At 43.0% G+C, this 18,478-nt stretch overlaps 2 protein-coding genes across 8 annotated transcripts in view; both read right to left on the bottom strand.

The window, feature by feature from the left end:
• Window positions 1-1,184: 1,184 nt before the first annotated feature.
• Window positions 1,185-11,858, bottom strand: Grpel2 (GrpE like 2, mitochondrial). Of its 2 annotated transcripts, XM_021633708.2 has the most exons (4): window positions 11,718-11,858; window positions 6,580-6,733; window positions 5,397-5,478; window positions 1,185-2,753 (listed from the first exon to the last, which is right to left on the bottom strand). In XM_021633708.2, exons 1-4 carry the CDS (start codon window positions 11,789-11,791, stop codon window positions 2,389-2,391), a joined length of 675 nt encoding a protein of 224 aa, XP_021489383.1. In that variant the 5' UTR covers window positions 11,792-11,858; the 3' UTR covers window positions 1,185-2,388. The 2 variants fall into 2 exon arrangements, with proteins under 2 accessions (XP_021489383.1, XP_021489382.1); XM_021633707.2 differs by lacking the exon at window positions 11,718-11,858 and having other exon boundaries at window positions 6,580-10,928.
• Window positions 11,859-13,527: 1,669 nt separating this feature from the next.
• Window positions 13,528-18,478, bottom strand: part of Afap1l1 (actin filament associated protein 1 like 1) — a 59,273-nt gene continuing 54,322 nt past the window's right edge. For 4 of the 6 annotated variants that reach the window (XM_060377198.1, XM_021633711.2, XM_060377201.1 and 1 more), the window contains exon 19: window positions 14,550-16,720. In XM_060377198.1, coding sequence (XP_060233181.1) covers window positions 16,697-16,720 — 24 coding nt within the window. In that variant the 3' untranslated portion in view covers window positions 14,550-16,696. Of the gene's footprint in view, window positions 14,092-14,549; window positions 16,721-18,478 lie in introns of those variants that run through there. The other 2 variants (XM_060377200.1, XM_060377199.1) reach the window with 2 other exon arrangements.

Below are 18,478 nucleotides of genomic sequence, written 5' to 3'. Positions count from 1 at the left end.
CACTGAGGTACCCATGGAGTTTGATATTGTCACCAATGTGGACGACAGATGATACCACACCTTATACAATGAGCCGAGTGTGGCCCTGGAGGAGTGCTTGGTGCTGCTTACCAAGGCTCTCTGAACACCATGCTAATCAAGAAAAGATGACCCAGATCATATTCAAGACCATCAACACCAAGCCATGCACACAGCCACCAAGGCTGTGCTGCCTGTATGACAGAGAGTACCACCTGCATCATGATGGACTCTGGAGACAGAGCCACCCACACTGTGCCCATCTTCAGGGACTATGCTCTCCTCTATACCATCCTGTTGGATAAGACCTTACAGACTACTCATGAAGCTTCTGAGCAAGCGTGGCTACAGCTTTACCATAGCCAAGTGGGAACTTAATCGTAATGTCAAAAAGAGCTGTGTCATGCTGCTCTGGGCTTTCAGGAAGACATACCTGCTGCTGTACCCTTCTCCTACCAGGAGTAGAGTTATGAGCTGCTGCATCAGTCATCACTATTGATAAGGACCAATCCTGCTGCCCCCATGAGTTCTTTTAACTTTCCTTTCTGGCTGTGGAATACTATGGCACCTATGAGCTTAACTTCATTCCCATCATTATGTGTGATGCCAACATCCTCAGACCTCGATGCTAACAGTGCTTGTCTGGTGGGACCAGCACGTACCCCATCGACTACATCATTGCTCCCTGAGTTCAAGTACTCTTGAGTGGATGGGCAGCTGCACCCTGGCCTCACTGTCCACCTTCCGGCTGATACAGCTCAGCAGGGAGGAATTCAAGGAATATAGTCCCTCTGTTGTGTACTGTAAATGATCCTAGGTGGACAGTGATGGAGCTGCATCACACCCTTTCTTGACAAAACATGTGCAGAAAAACAAAACAAAAAACCCAACCAGACTTTGTTCTTTTTGTCAATCATAAACATTTATATATATATTTTTGGTGCTTTTGACTCAGGATTTAAAGACCGGAATGGTGAAGGTGACAGCAGCTGATTGGGGGCAAGTCCCCCCCACCCCCACTGTTTTACAATACGTCTGAGGACTTTGTTTTTTTGTTTGTTTTTTTTTTTGGTGTCTGTATTTGCTTTATTCTGATTGGAAACCTTGATGTCACTGCACCGTGATCCTCAATATAATTCTTCACAGTACTGCAAATAAACTTCCCATTCTGAGAATTACATGATTCACTTTATTTACCCCTTGGAATTGTCTTAAAAGAAGTACAAGCAATAGTGGAAAAAGACACAGGAGAGATGAACTTGATACAGCCATTGTGACATCTATAAATTTGGAGACATTTCTTAACTGTTGCAAACATCCAACTTATGATATTTGAGTAATAACTAGACAGCATTCACCCTAGTTGGTCTATCAATAACCCTGGAAACTCGGGAGACTGAAGCACAAAGCCGAGAATTTCATTACTAGCCTGGATAGCTTAGTAAAAACTTACCTCAAAATTAGAATGTTGCTGCTATATGAGTTCCTTGTCTTCTCCAAAGTTAGCCCCACACCCTAACCCAGAAAGGAGGATAGCCCATTCATTCAGTGGAATTCACAAAAAAGAGGCAACAGCATTACTTTTGTGCAAATAATGTATTGAAAAAAAAAAATCATTCACCTAAATACTTTGTTTTTATTTTTAAATGATCAACTACCATGCCCGCCCCTCCCTTCCCGGGAGTGGGCTGTATTGTCAGGCCTTGCCTGTTCACAGACTTGAGACCAGTTTAATAAACACATATACCTTACCAACAACAGAAAAGGAAGACTGGCCTGACCCTTTAGCCTTTCCAAACAGGACCAGAAAGGGGCGGCTATGAAACAACGTGCAGGGAATGTAAACACACACACACACACACGAACAAAAAACAAACAACTAAATGAAAAATGAAATAAAAAACAGCCTTGAAAAAAAATCTCTTTGTATATTATGTCAACCCAAATGATCTAAATTTATTCAAGGGTAAAGCACTGCAATCTAAGTACCTAAATGTTAAACCAATCCCATCTCTTTTCCCCATAAAATACAAGATACAAGATGTTGTATACAAGATGTTGTGTTGGATGAAAACACAGTTAAGAAGATTTTGGATTCAGTCATCAGAGTACCAATTTAAATGATTTTTGTAAACATTTTGATAAAGGCCATAGGACACTTGTCACATTGTTCAAATGCCTTGTGGCTGGACACCTGATGAGACCAAACAGGTCACATAAAACCAATAAGACACAGTAGAGATTAAGCCAATATGACTAAATCCAAAGCAGAGCACATGAAGGACCTCATGTATAATACAAACCAGCTTAATAAATAAAGGAGACATAGGTGCCTGGGCTCTGGAGAGTACTTAGCTCCTGGAGGCCTGTTCAGAGCCTTCTCTGAGACTCCACTGCCACTTCCACTTGCGCAAGTCTAATGGTGCGGCCATGAAGTTTGTAGCCATCCTGCCGAACTAATGCCACGGTGCCAGGCTGCACCCCAACACCTGCTGGCATGTGACAGATGAGTTCATGCTCGTGAGGGTCGTATTTGTCACCAATGGGTGTCATTTTCTCTAGGCCATGCTTGGCAAACACACTTTTCAGCTTTGCTTCTAAAAGGGACAGCCCTTGGAAGACTTTTTCCAGAGTAAGCTTGTGGTCCTCAGGTTCGGCTCCTTCTGAAAAGCACCCAGCAGTCTTCTCCAAAATGTCTGCCACCTCCACCAAGTCCTTACAGAAGCTCTGGATTCCTGCAAAGAAACCAGATACCTGTCTGAGAACAATGTTGCCCCTAGAGGCAGAATCTGGAGTAGGCCCACAGAGGTGGCTAGTACACTTTGTACTTAGCATTTCTGAAAGGGGGATCATTGCCCCAGCTCAACCGACAAGTCATTGTCTTTTCTGCAAAGATGTGTGTCTGGAGACAGACAGCTCTCTCCAGTACTGGGTAGCTGGGAAGAGTTACAACACAGGCCAAGTAAGTTTACAGAAAAAGGATTAAAAACAGGTTATCTTAGGTGTGCAAAGGTCATTCTCAAGAGGTAAGACAGGAATATTTCACTGGGACGGTAGGGGTTGGGGACATACAAAAAAGAAAAGCCGGCACTTAGCACTTGCTAAGGATGCCAAGAGGCACTTGTTTTCGAAGCTGGCTAGACAGGAAGGTAAAGCACACACACAGAAGAGGTGAGTTTCCTTCCTATCGCCTACTAGGAAGGTGCTGGAAAGGTTCACAGAAACCTTTCAAGAAATGTGAACTGTTACAAGATGAAAATGAACCCAGCTGCCGAGAGAACCCACTGTTCCTTCTCTGACTGAGCTAAGTAAGGAATGGCCACCATTAGACATCTCTGGCACACTGCCCAGCAAGGGCTGCTGGAAGGATTCTTTTTTGTTGTAGGTTTACAGCTGTGCTAAAATGCGCAGCCACCTTGACTCACTACAGGTAAGTAACAGAAAAACAGAGAGATCGGAGAAAACCAACCAGACGTGGCAGATTAAGGAGAATGAAATTCTCCGTTTATTTTCCCAGGGTTGAGACCCAGTTGAACTTAGGAAAAACAGAGGGAACCTGATTCAAATCAGTCCAACAGCAGCAATACAAGCAACATCCTACTGATTTGGAGGCATGCAGATGGGGTCACAAGGAAAGGATAAAGTCGAGTGTCACATGAAGTACTGTGGTATCATCTACTTTGGAGTGGGAGAGGAGGCGGAGGAGAGAAGGGTGGGCAGAAGGTGCTTACAGAGAACAAGCCCAATTGAGAGCAGACCCTGGGTTCTTCAGTGCCGGAATCAAGCCCAACCCCTGGTCTTGCATACACTGTCTAAGTGCTCTGCCACTAAGCTACACCTTCAGCCCTCAGGTACAAGTTTGAAAGTAGCAAGCTTCTGTGCTGACCTGTGTCCTGTCAGAGGAAACCTGGCATCTAATTCAGTGAAACAGTGGAAATTCTGCTAAACAGAAACCCAAGTTGGTACACTAAGGCCCAGTCTGATTGCATTCTTATTATTGTATTAGGATTACTCTGTGTGTAATGTGTACATGTTTGCCTGTATGTACAAACAGGTAGGAGTCATCACAGGTCAGCATTGGATGTTTTGTTCTAGGTTTAGATGCTATTTTAACACATAGTAATTTCTTGGGAAAAAAGGCATCTGTGTGACCAAGAAGACAGACTACTAAGTAAAAACTACGCTTTTAAGGAGGTTAGATAGTTGTCGTGACATATCCGTTAAAATGTTATAGTTTCTGTCAGGTGTGGTAGGTAGCTCACACCTTTAAGTTTAGCAGTTGGAAAGCAGAGGCAAGAATCTCTGAGTTTGAGGCCAGCTGGGTCTACATAGAGACTCCATTTCAAAATACAAAAACAAATAAACAAAAACACCATTCTATGTTCCTTCTCCCTCCAAGCTCATCCCAAACTCTCTAGTTTCCTAAGTATCTCTGGCTACCAGGAGGAAATTCCCTTGGCCAGTGACTTCTATGACATCTTTGGCTGAATACAGTTTGTTCTAAAGTAATAAACTGGCTAGCAGTGAGCTAACAGGAGTTTGTTCCCAGATGTCTTACCACTTCTTGGGTAAACTGCTAATAAACTAGATCTAACTCAAAGCTTGACTTCTGGGGTCCATCCATCTTGCTAATTAAGCAGATGGAACACCAGAAGTTCCCCCACTGCTAAACTGTGCTATTTGTAACAGATATTTCCATAGCTCAGCAGCCAACACCTGTCTTCTGCCAAAAGCCACAGAGCAAGCATTCTAGGCTTTATCAGACAAGAGACAAAAGCCAAAAATTTTATATTTTGTAGGTAAAGAGAAAAAACAAGTTTATATGATTAAAAGAAAAAAAATCATGCAGTTTAAAACTGGCAGCTTTGCCATAAACTTGGAGACACACACACAAACACAACTTTCAAGTTTTAGCTTCCTTCAGCCTGTTATAAATCACCAGCTTGCAGAGTACTGACAGCAACAGAGAATTCTTGTCCACAGTAGTGTAGTCTTTCCCCGTGGAGACAGACCAGTGTTGCGTACATTAAGCCATCTTCAGCATTTCTGGTTAGGCACTGTTCTTTTGATGCTCCTCTGAACGTCTTAACAATTCACTGGTTCATTAATGACTGAAAAGATTATTTGAATACACACTAGAATGTTGGAAATGTACTAACTGTACATGCTTAGAAAAATAAGGGCCGGCATTATTGTAGCAATGGTTAGCATGATACCATTCCCACATGCAGCAGACAAAGCCCATGGAGATAGTGGTAGGTAGTGGATGAGATTAGTTAGGGTCTCAGATGTACTTCTACATTACATTCAGTTTACAAATGTGCTACAAAGGTACCTGCCCTTCAACTAAATTTACGCTTTTGTGAATCATCTCTCACCAAATATCTTGGCGTCTTCCACACATCTCTGGGTTCGTCTCCTTATGTTTTCAGAATCAGCAACAGCTCTCTGGTATCTCAGCTAAATATCAAAAGAAAAGTCAAAGGATGAGAAATCAGTGGGAAAGAATGCTCTTATTTTATAAATCTTACCCTGGTATAATAGAGGCAGGGACACAGCTCAGCAGCAGGGCTCTTTCTCAGCATGCACAAGGCCTAGGGTTCCGTCTCCAATAAAACTAGTAGCTATTTAAAAACAAACAATTCGAGGCTGGCTGCTCTCCAAATTACCAAAGAAGTGATCTACTTATTTTTCAGTAGCTTGTAAGTAATTCTGACTAGTTTGAATACATCAGTTTTCAAGTTAATTATTGACAACCTTTCTTTCATTGACTTGAACTCCAATATGACAAAGTAAGTTTTAAAAACCTATTACCGGGCTGGAGAGATGTCTCAGAGGTTAAGGGCACTATCTGCTTTTCCAGAGGTCCTGAGTTCAATTCCCAGCAACCACATGGTGGCTCACAACCATCTATAATGGGATCTGATACCGTCTTCTGGAATGCAGGTATACATGAAGACATGGTACTCATACAATAAATAAATAAATCTTAAAAAAATAAATAAAAACCTATTACCTATTTCAAGGCAGTTACTTAGCCTGTTTAGTCCTCTTCTCTCTTATAATTCCTGGTTTCTTTAATTCCCACAAGACATGCTTCCTAGCATCTTGCTGCCTTGTGGCTTTGCTCTGCTTTGTAATTATTCTGCTTTATCTATCTTTTCTCAACGTGCTCAATCACAGCTGTGTCCAGTAGGCCAGGTGTTCTCTGACTAGCACAGTACAAAGACCTCACACACCCAACAAATATTTATTCTCTATCACCTGACAGGCATTACATCACCTTTACCCTGCCAAGCCACCAGCTATCTAAATGCTGTGATACAAGAGGGAACCAAAGGAGATACCATACTGAGCCATGTGGCATTTTAAAAACCACAGATTTTTTTTTTTTTTTTTTTTTTTTTTTTTTGCCTAATAGGCCTAGCAAGACAGCAGTGCAGGAAGAGGGTTAAAGAGCCATTTTAGGAAATTAAAAAAAAAAAATACACAAAAAACCTTCATGTGAACATTTAAATCAAAGAGACATAAACAACAAATAATACAAAATCTACTACTCACTGTTAAATCCTGGACTTCTTTTTCCAGTTTAACAGCTTTTAGCCTTAAGGCCTGTTCAGCAAGGGAGGGACCAAGTCCATCAGGAGGGTCCTCAGAACTGCAGTCTTCCCCAGCAGTTCTTTGGGTGGCAGTGCTGAATGGGTGTAGCCATCCCCTAAGAGGGTGGGGTGGGGCAGTGGCACATAGTGAAAAAGTGCCACCACACAAATGCAAAACCACAACAGTTAGAGCCCCAAAGTACCCCACATGAAAACTCTTCATCACTTGTCACGTCACAAGTGACAAGTGATGAAGTCCTTCCTAAGCACCTTTCTGCTTCATCCAACTCAGGTTTTCATCATCCAATACCCAAAACACAACTACCAGATTTTAAAGTGTTCTTAAAAGTAATAGCTTTAGGGTGAGAAAAACAGCTCAGACGTTAAGAACGTTGGCTGCTCTTCCAGAAGACCTGGATTCAACTCTGAGCCTCCATATAGCAGTTCTCAACCACCTGTAACTCAAGTTCTAGGGGATCCAATGCCTCTGGCTTCTGCGGCGGCATGCATGCAGGTGGTGCACCGTCATAATGCAGGCAAAAACTCCCACACCATTAAAGTTTTACTGATACGTAGTTGTCATGCCATACAATTTACCATTTAAAGTGTACAATGCAAACATTCTTACCATGTGTAGAGCCAACCAAATTCTGAGATCACAATTTCAGAATATTTTTGTCATCATAAAAAGAAGGCTTTTACTTATGTCACTTACCATTTCCTCTTAAATTATTTGCCCCAGGTAAATCTGACAGTATTTTGTTTTCTACAGATATGCCTTTTATGGATGCTCAGTGTCGACAAAATCATAATAGATGGTCATTCAGAAGCAGTTCTTCACTTAGAATGTGTTTAACTCATGTAATTGTGGTAAGGCAAAAACACTAACAAGTTTTTAATTAAAAAAATAGGAATAAAATGAATTTACTGACAACCACGAAATATTAGGTTACACAGAAGTAAGAAAATAGAGTAAGAAACTTGCCACTGCTCTGAAACACAGGAGCTTGGCTTCTGCTTCTACACCCCCAGACCTCAAAAGGGTCACATCTGTTCTCTGAGAAGCGACCACCACCAACATAAGGATTACACAGCACGTGCTGTTTGCTAAAGATAAACCTGTCTTAACTAGAAACCTGCAAATTTTAGCTTCTGTAAAACCCGCTCAGCTCTGGAAAATCTCCTTTGGAGCAAGAATAAAAAGACCCCCTAAAATGGTTGGGGGAGTAGGACAATGTTTAACTCTAATAAAATATGAAATATTTCAGATCAGGGCTGGACCTCTTTAAACAATAGCTAGAGTCTACAGCTGCATAAGAATAAGAAGGTTTTCCTTATATCTGAGTGCTGAGAATTTCTCACTGGGGAAGGGTGAGGCAGCCCCTTACGGGCATTTTCCAGTAATTGGTTACTTTAATTGCTAAGGAATAGTTCATTGAGCAGCTATGGCACACTTGTTTATCCATTTATCAACTGATGGACACTTGGGCTTCTTCTTTTCTGCCAGAATGAATATGCTAATACAAAATAAATGGTATTATAATCTGTCATGTCCAGCCTTGCTCTAGGAATGAGCCTGATTGGAGCAGTGAGCGAAAGCTGACAGACAGAAGGCTGGGATGAGGTGGTCCTGGCTCACTGCAGGAGAAACCACAGCGCCCTGAAAGCTCAGCATGCTTATTACATAGAGTTGCTCAACATCCAGGGAGGTGAGGTTATTACATACAGATAAGGCAAGAGGCAGGGCTTATGGTATACAGCAAGATCAAGGGGACAGGGTTAATCTCAGTAGGAGTGGTCTCTGTAGGGGAGCGGTCATTAGGTTATAAACACCCAGGAGAAGCTATGGTGGACATTTTTGCGCACACACTGTCAACACTCACACTTAATCAAAGACTTTGTCATGTCTCTGAACCTCACCCCAGGGGGAAGGCTCTGCCATTCCTCCATGGGTCTGAGGCTCTGGGGAATTTGACATGGCCAGCTCATGTTATCACACACATTCACTCAGGGCTTTCTCTGTTCCCTTCATCTCTCCCTTCCATATTTCTTAGATGTTCAGGATCAGTCTTCACTCTTAGTGCAGTGGCAGTTAACCGCAATACCCAACACACCAGGCAGACATAGCATTAAAGCTGCCATTATGTTTCCTTTTGGCTACTTGCCTCTCCCATCCTAGTGCTCCCCCACTCTGTCACTCTGGGGCTCCCTTCTTGCCCTCAGGTGCTACACTGTGGGATCCAGCCTCTTTACACCTGGAGACAGGCTCTTCATTGGATCCATAGGCCTTTACAGGACTTGAAGGGACCCACAGGGACCTTCAGGAAAGAGATCTTCAAGCATACCCTCACTCCACATTTGCACAGGCCAAACCATTTTCTTGTCATGACATCTTTCCATAGCGCCTTAGGTTTTACTCCTCTGACCTTTGGTGGCCAGTGTCATTATATGTAGTGAGGTCATCTATTATACAATTTTTACAAAATTCATGTAAACAAGGCCTTGTTTAGATATGATCAGTAAGGGCAGAGCTCCCCTTTTAGTGTTTCTAACTGTTGTTTGAGCCAACTGTGGGATCTTTCTACAACAGCCTGTCTCTGAGGATTGGAAGGAATGCTTATGTTGTGAGCTATTTTATATTAGGTACAAAAGTTTTTAATGAAGAAGATATATAAGCAGGAATCATTTTCCATCCAAAGGTGCTGTGGATAGCTCCATTCCCTACAATAAGTCCCACTTTACTGACAAAAACAAAACAAAACAAACAAAAACACCTCAAGATGAGAGGCTTGAGGTTTAATGACTTGTTCTAGGCCATAAATTTAAGCTGGACAAAGTGGCATGTGACTCCTAGTACCTGCAGTCTCGGTTCTGGGAGGCTGATAAGGGCAGATCTTTCTGGCAGCACAGAACACCCCCCCCAACCAAAAACAAAAGGTGTTCTGTTGAGCCAGAATATTTAGCACCAAGAAGCCACACAAAGTTACACTGTTCTGATTTAACTCTTTATCTTACAGAAATGGAGAATGAGTAAACAAATTCAGTTAGGCTTAGCTAAGACTTTGTGACTGCTGTACAGCCTTCAGGGAGGGAAGATCCGTGAAAGAGAAATATGACTGGTACAAGAACTAAAGAGCTCACTAAAATAGAAGCTTGTTTTAGTCAATTAGTTTTTGTTCAGCTAATTATTCAGTCTACAGTTTTGCACAGCTAATGAAAGGTTAAGTCCCAATAACAGGACATGAAGGCCTTAACTAACAAAGCATTTGAAGTTGTCTTTCAGGAATTGCTTACAGGATCCATTCGAGGCAGTTTCAAACAGGCCTTTTAAGAATGGGCATTCCCACAATCCAGTTTGCCTTGCCAATGACATTTGATATCACATGCTCAAAATCCTAAGCACAAAACACAATCACCCCCTAAAAACAAACACATGACTTGTGAAGAGCATGATGGCATATACACTGGCACAAAAAAACCTAGATCTTTCTCATTCTCACCACCTAAATGAAAGATAACCCTGAACATTCCCCTAATCGGCCAGGGAAAGAGGTAAACTGCCAGCGGACTTGCAATAAAACAGTGTGTGTGTGTGTGTGTGTACCTGTTCTTGGCTTGTATGGGCATAAGGAAGTGAATATTTGTCATTTAGTTCACTTTACAAAGAAATGAGGACTAGTTTAGAGCAGATCTTGGGACTGTGGCAGTTCTGACCTCTAGTTTAAAGAAGTTTTCATTACCCCATCCTGGATCCTGGTAATCATTGCAAGTGAAAAAAGACTAGGTCAATGAATTAGTGTGTCCAAGAGCTCTTTAAAGCAAGCAGCTCACTACTTACATGAACAGCAATAAATCAGACAGTGGTCACTGAGATGGCAGAAATCTAAACAAAGGCTTTAGGAGAAGAGGGTAAAAGTTTGCTTTAAGGACAGAACACTCTGGGCAGAGTGAAGAGCTAGCTTAAAGACACAGGGGAGAGAACCATCATCTCCCAGACGTTTCAGGCTCGTCTTGAATTTTATTATGGTATGATATCCAATTCTACATCGTTCTAAATTTGGTTCAGGAAATACAGTTATCATAGATATATGTGGGCCAATTACACATGGTTAAAGATCTTCCCTTTCTAGAAAACCACATTGATCCTGATAAACAGAAAGCTGGTCAAAACAGGGCTAATTTAAAGAGAAAAGGTCAGTGCTCTGAATAGTTACTACTTCAGAAGAAACTATTCTTCGACGATTTCTTTACCTCACCCAACAAACTGCCAAAGGTTTGAACAAACCACCCCGCCCTAAGCATTAAATACGACGCCTCACGGCTCTGATAGGGCGGATGTAAGGTCAGGTGCATTAATATTTAAAAAAAAAAAAAAGTGACAAAATGGCCTTGCAAATTTCCTGGATTTTCCCCACGGCTAATTTACAAGCCGGAGTTCTTTAACTCATAGACAGACCTTTTTTAAATTCTCGGGATATTCCTGAGAATGAACCGTCTCCAACTAACACAAAAACACCTGTTCGAGAACCGCAGCTGGTCTCTTGACAGGTAACTCAGTTTGGAAAAGTTAGTAAATTTTCCTAAATTCCAGCCTCCTAAATTATTAAAGAAGAGATAATAAAAAGAACTAATAGTTTGGCAGTCCAGTGATGGCAACTGTAGTTTCAAAGTATCTCTAAGACGAATGGGAAGGCCATCAGGAGAAACGAGGTCCAACGCCCTCCTTTCACACTCAGGTAGAGCGACGATCCTGGGAAGGTTTAGAGACTGACTGCCCTAAGACCACATGGAGTCTGGCTAAGAACCTTAATTATATCCATCCCTGGGAGAAGCAGGTGAGCAGGCGCTGGGAGAGTTCTTCTCCGACTCATGCTTGGGGTTCTACCTCCCAAGAAGGGCCTCGGATCCACTTATCTTCCTTGACCGGGAAAAGCGCGCCTATGGGCCTGAGCCACTCTTGCAAGTGATGCGGCGTGGATGCCGGGTCATGGGACCTGAGGCCGGTCCTCGCTGACTCCGGGCTAGCCCTCGCCTTCCTCCCCACACTTGCCCATCGCGGCGCCCACGCCACTGCTTGCCCGGACTCGCCGCCCCGCTTACCTGCTCTCTGACACAGCCCCCGAGGCCAGGAGGCGCTGCAGCCTCTGCACCGCCCACAGAGACCGCGCCGCCATGTTTCAGATCAGAGCGCCGACACTGCGCACGCGCACTGGAGCCAAGTGAGAAAGCCACGCCCCTCCGGAGTAGGCACGGGACTTCCGGTTTCCTGTGCACCACCCTACTCTTCCGGGCTTGGCGCCACAGTCCTTCCTCGCTGAGTTGCGCTAGTCCTGTGGACGCTTGTCCCAAGAGTCTCATAATAGGTGCGAGGTTCACGGTGAGTGAAGTGGTTCTCACGTTATTCTCGGGAAGCGAAGATGACGTTGCAAGCGCTAAACGTAAAAAATGTGACCGGTGCTTGAACGTAAGGGGCACGGCCCTGGCTGCCAAGCCTCAACAACGTGAATTCGATCCCGGAACCCACTTGAAGAGAACCGACTTCCTCAACTTGTCCTCTTGACTTCATTACGGCTTCAGTCATGTACGCGCCTAAATAAATACACGCCCAAACAAAACTGCAAGGGAAAGACTAGAATAGAAGCCGAAACACTGGTAGATGTAAAGGGGAGAAAAGTGGTTCTGGTAGTGACAGCCTTTGTAAAAAGAGCCAGTGAAGAGGGAGAGTATTGGAAGGAAAAGATTAAAATATGGGGAAGGGGTATGGTAAAAGATTGGAGAATTGGCGTGAACCGGTCATACTGCACCCTGCTTGCACCTTTCACAGCCACTCCCACGGTTTTTCCTTGGATGACTTGCAGAACTATATTTTGTTGTCTAATTATGATTGCAGTAACCTCAGGCCTTTAACCGTAGCCACTCCTGGCTAAAGCAAGAAGATCACAGTATTGAGTCCAGCCTGAGTCACTCAGTGAGGCAGTCTCAATGACAGCTGGAGATACAGCGCAGTGGTCCAGTGCTTGTCTAGCACATGACAGACTTTTTCCTCGGGACTGGAAAGAGGTCACTTTGCTGTTCAGAGAAAATTGAAGGGTGTAAAAAGAGGCAGGGAAGACAAACTGTTGGAAGAGCCCAGGCAGGAGAGGATGGAATGTTTTTATTCTGGTTCTTGATAGAGACCCTTACGATGCAGCCCTGAACTTGGGGCTCCACTCTTCAATGCTGGGATTGCAGTGGCAGGCCATCTCATCCCCACCACCTTAGATAATGTAGTTACAGAGAAACCTAACTACCTGACTCAAGTCTCTGTGTTTACCTCCTATTTTCTTAGTGTTTTGTCTTGCTTCTTTTCTGCAATTTAGAATTTGAGTTTTGTGGTGTATCTTGATCACTAAATTTTTTTCGTGCCCAATAAATACTTGTTAAATGAATTAATGAAGTTGTATGATGTTAGTGAAGATGAAGGCAAATCTGATTTTTTTGTACATGTTTATATGTATATGGGTGCACACATGAATGCATGTAGTCACAGGACCATTTGTAATAGTCAGTTTTGTCTTTATACAATGTGGGTCCTGGGTCCTGAATTAGGTCACCAGTCTTGGTGGCAAGCACCTTTTACTTGCTGAGCCAACTTGATAGCTCAAGTTGTAGATACGTTTTATGGCTTTGCTGGATGTGGTATTGCATGATTTTAATCCCAGCACTTGAGAGGCAGAGGCAGATAGATCTCTTGTCAGTTTGAGGCTAGCCAGGTCTACACATCAGATTCTAGGCCAGCCAGAGGTACATGAGACCCTTCTTCTTCTTCTTCTTCTTCTTTTTTTTTTTTTGGTATTGTTTTTTTTTTTTTTTTTTTTTTTTGAGAGAGGGTTTCCCTGTTTAATCTAGGCTGTTCTAAAACTCCCTCTATAGACCAGGTTGGCCTCAAACGCAGAGATCTGCCTGCCTGTGCCTTCCTATTGCTGGTATTAATGTGCCTCTTCAGAAAAAAAAAAATTAGGGGATGTAGATGAAAGGCTGTGTGAGTGTGAAAATGAACTAGTGTTTGGGGTCTCCAGCTTAGTTACTGAGTAGACCCTAAGGTCAACATGAGATTAGTTTTTAAAAAAGGAATGGGACATGTTCCCTCAGCACTCTGAATCCTCACCAAAATACAGCTTACTTGTGGCAATTTGGTCAGACTTTGTCCTCTGCCTGTACATGAGCCCCAAGACAGAGACAGTCTTTTGTGTCTTTGATCTCTTCTAAGGTCCAGCTCTGACATGTCCAACATACCATTGTCCTCATGTGGTGCTCTATGAGATGCAGTGTAGGCGGGGGTTATGAACTCTTCTTCCAGATAAGAAACTTGAGGCTCTTGGCAGTAGGCAAGCCTGTGTAAGGTTCTCCAGTGAAGTTGCGTGATAGTAAGAATCTAACAGTTCAGTGTTGGGAAGGCTGGAACTTAAGTCCCTCTCAGACTTGTGGCCTGTAGCTTGAAAAAAAAACACAACCAAAGAAGGCATTTTAGAAAGTGAGCACAGGAGCTGGTGTTTCCTTTGGTGGTTGTGCTTACAGTTCTTTTAGCCGAACAGCTTACACCAGGTACCTACATACATGCATCCATTTGTATACAAGTACATATATATGTGCACGTGTGGGTTTTGAGACAGTCTGTGTAGCTCTGGTTGGCCTAAAACTGGCTAATCTTGAATTTGACTTTTATTCGTGTATTTATTAGGTACAAGTATGCTTCTGAATGGAGACCCACAGAAGAAATGGAAATGTGGAGTTAGGAATTAAGGGTTTTAGAATCACACGGAACTACAAAATAAATAAATAAATAAATAAATAAATAAATGAATAAATGTTCTTTTGACTGATCTCACAGAATCTTAGTGTAAAGCACTGACATAATGCCTAGAAAGGCAATAAATACAGGGCTAGCTACTATTAAAATATTTTTTTACATTTATTTAGAGTGTGCGCACATGCACAGTGTTTAGGTATAGGTGGACAAGAGTGCCAAAGAGTGGAGGGCAGAGGCAATTTATGGGAATTGGATCTCTCCATCCTTTCAGCATGTGGGTTCTGAGGATCAAACTCAGGTCCTCAGGCTTGGCAGCAAGCTCCTTTACACCCTCTGAGTCATCTTGCTTGATTCTGGATACACTATTTAAAAGACAAGAGGAAAATGCTGAACCTCTTCTTCAAAAATGGCTAAGGAGAAACATTTTCTAGAAGGTGGGCACTAGATGTGCTCTGAACATGGGCGTGAGGTGACAAAGGCTTAGTGCTTGGCAGGCGGCATGTCCTCATGCTTCCTCATGATGATTAATGATGCAGGACCCTTCTTTGAGTTTAAGATCTACTTGTGGGAAAGGCATTTAACCCTAAAATAACTGCCCAAGAAAGGATGTGATGGATACTTAAGACACAGTGGTGGGCACCATTGCAGAATATACATCTTTTTAAAAAGCACTGACAATCCAATGTGGGCTCTTTGTCACTGAAGACACAGGTGGAATTTGGAATGAAAACCTTCCCTTTGGAGTAGATGCCTTTTGATACCTGTTACTATTTAAATCATTTTTTTTTCTTTTGAAGAAAGAACAAAGGATCAGACATTTCCCATCTTAGTGATATTAAAGTCTACCCGTGACTTGGTATTTTCAACTTGAAACAACACAGAAGACGCTCCCCATTAATTATCTCATTAAATACCCACCAGGAGTCTTGGGAAGAGTATACAATTACTTAGCCTGTTCTCAGAATGAGAACCAGAGGGGTTGAACTACTTTGCTGAGATGGTCCTTCCGTTAGCAGCAGACAGCCCTACCTGGACCCAAGGCAGTGAGCCCTAATGTCCATGTCCTACCAGTGAGGTGACCTACCAGGGAGGTGACTGGTGGGGTGATTTTCCTGCTGTGGTCTCCAGCTACTTCAAAGGCTGGTAAGGTTTCAGTAAGGCTGAAGTATGGTAAGCCTTAGGTGGGTAACATTTCAAGGCTAGCAAATCATCCACTGCTTATTCTGAGACACACAGTGCCAGCTACGCTCTGACCTCTAAGAGTTGAACAGTTTCATCTTTATTGGAGATGAATACGTTAAAAAAACAGACCCAAAAGCCCAGTGTTGAGACAGTTATGGGTGGCACAGAAAGAGGTTGCCTAGGATGTAAGGTTTAGAAAAATCAAGTGTTTGGAAAAGGCTTAACACCTGGGGCACCATCCTGTTGGTTTTCCTTAATATTCTCACTTTGCAGCAGATAAGGAAACAGGTCTGTGGGCCTCTTAGTATAAGATGAAGACTTCCTTGGGCTAACGACTTATTCTCCAACCACAGTCTCGGGAGCCTCAAAATCACATTAAATAGGCAAGGACTTGACTGACAGTAAATGACTCCACCCTCTAGTGCATGCAACAGTGTGTCGGCATGAGAACTCCATACTTTTGCCACTGTGAGTTTAAAATGTGCCAGCGGATCAACTGTCTTTACCCTCTGAATTCTCAGATATTCTGATTTTAAAATGTTCAAACCTGGCTGGAAGGTTCTAGTGGTTTTAGTCTGCCTGGCTCTAAGACAGATGAAGAATGACTGTGGAATTTTTATGTTCTCAATAGCTTTTCCTCATTGTTGTGCAGGCAAGGATATATTGATTGTCCAGTCCATTATCTGTGCCCTGAGATTGTCTGTAATGCCCAATAGGAATGCTTGCTTGTGGGTGATCAGGTGACAGTGTTTTCTTTCATTAGACACTAGCAGGGCTTCAACACTGTCTTCCTTTGCCTTAAGGACTGAGACTGGGATTGGGATGCCAAGAAAGGATGGAATGGCTTATGCGCTTTCATTGCTTCAGAAGGCAAAGATACTAACATAATCTTTACAACTCTGCACACTTCTATCTCCTGCTACGCCCACCTCCACACTTTGAAAAGCCAGAAGGATGCCTCCACTTTTCCCTTCCCACAAGCCCTAAAATCATGCAGTCAAGCTGGTCTTTTGGGTGCCCCAGTCTTTTCTTGATGTCTCTGTGAAGAAAGCATTTCCTTCTTAGATGGACAAGCTGATACTCCTTCAGGATGGGATTCTCACCCTTTCTAGGTCTTCTTCATTTCCCATTCCTAAAGCACAGAAAGATGAGAAAAATCAGTTTGTTGAATGTTCTAGCGGGAGTGTAGGTAGGAATATTCACTCATTGCACTCTTGTGTGAATAGCTTTAAGTCCCTTTCTCTATTCTCAGCAAACCTGTCAAGATAGGTTTTTGTTGTGTGGTGGTGATGACAAGGTTTCACTGTGTAGATCAGGCTGGCCTCCAACTTATGGTGATCCTCCTGCCTCAGCCTCTAAAGTACTGGGATTACGTACCTAGCCAGGATTTTTTTGTAAGTGTTTTATTGATTTATTTTATGTGTTTGAGTGTTTTGCTTGCATGTCTGTCTGTGCGCCATGTGTGTGCCTTCTGATGGAGGTCAGAAGAGATGACATCAGATGCCCTGGTAATGGAGTTACACATGATTGTAAGTAGTCATGTAGGTGCTGGGAACTGAACCCAAGTCCTCTGCAAAGACAACTGTTCTTAACCACTGAGCCATCTTTCCAAATCCCAGAATGGCCTTTGAAAAATGCACTTGGTATTAAAAAAAAAATTGCTCAAGCTGGGCGGTGGTGGCACATGCCTTTAATCCCAGCACCTGGGAGGCAGAGGCAGGCATATCTTGAGTTTGAGGCCAGCCTGGTCTACAGAGCAAGTTCGAGGACAGCCAGGACTTCATAGAGAAGCCTGTCTTGGAGAAAGAAACCATCAAAAAAACAACCCCAAAAGTCTGCTCAAATCTGCCCAGTATGTTAAACCCACAGTTCCTCCACTGGCCTGAGGTCTATACATGAGGAACTGGCTGTAGTCTAGTGACACAGTCTGTCTCACCTGCTTTCATACAGCCTGTCAACTAAGAGTTTTTGTCACATTTCCAAGGTCTGGGAAAAATAACAGAAGAATAACAGTATTTTGTGACAAGTGATACAGAATTGAAATTTCAGTGCCCATAAGTAAAGAGCATTACTGGGAGACAGTCATGCTCTTCATGTGTTAGTTATTGTCTGGGGCTGCTTTGCAGATGTGAAACAGACTATATAGCCTAAAAATTCTAAAATATTTCCTGTGAGGGTCTTTTCCCCTCACAGGAAAGGTTTGTTAGCTCCTGGGCCTAGCTGCTGTGGCCTGGCCATTCCTTCTTGGGTCTCACTCTTAGTATATATGCTCACCCTTCTGCCTGATTGTCCACGAACAAGCAACTTGTCACGTGCTTTTCTCTTTTTGGATTACCCTTCCCTCCAACCCCATCTGACTCCCTCACACTCTGCTCAGGCCTCTGCTTGTCTATGACCCACTACAAAGGCATTTGCCATCAATGATTAAAATGACCACCCCAACCACTGTCACATTTCCTCCTCTTCCCCTGCTTAATTTTACTTCAAAGTACTTACTATGGCCTGGTTTCATAGTCTTCATTTCTGTATGCATGTGAGGTATTATCTTCCCAAATCCACCAGAGAAAGAAAGACTTGTTTGGGTTCCTTGCTATGTACTGTTTGTTTGTTTTGTTTTTATTTTTTTGAGACAAGATTTCTCTGTGTCGTTCTAGCTGTCCTAGAACTCTGTAGACCAGGCTGGCCTTGAGGTCCACCTGCCTCTGCCTCCCAAGTGCTGAGATTAAAGCACAGGTGCTCACCACCATGCCCAGCTGTAGATTTTCATCTTAAAGAAGAGAAAACCCATTGGACTCCACACCTTTTGGTTGAGATTAAACTACCCAAGAAGATGTCAGTATTAGTTTCCCATGAGGCTTACTGGGCACACTGGCTGAGCTTAATATCTTCT

The sequence above is a fragment of the Meriones unguiculatus genome, chromosome 2 (assembly GCF_030254825.1).
Source record: "Meriones unguiculatus strain TT.TT164.6M chromosome 2, Bangor_MerUng_6.1, whole genome shotgun sequence".
NCBI classification, from domain to species: Eukaryota; Metazoa; Chordata; class Mammalia; order Rodentia; family Muridae; genus Meriones; species Meriones unguiculatus.
This window is presented reverse-complemented; position numbering and strand designations above follow the sequence as displayed.

Coding starts and splice junctions, on each gene's coding strand:
- Grpel2 (XM_021633707.2), bottom strand. CDS start 6,840: ATGAAGAGTTTTCATGTGGGGTACTTTGGGGCTCTAACTGTTGTGGTT. Junction 5,479..6,579: donor AAGAAGTCCAGGATTTAACA/GTGAGTAGTAGA, acceptor TTTGATATTTAG/CTGAGATACCAGAGAGCTGT. Junction 2,754..5,396: donor GGAAGACGCCAAGATATTTG/GTGAGAGATGAT, acceptor GTTTCTTTGCAG/GAATCCAGAGCTTCTGTAAG.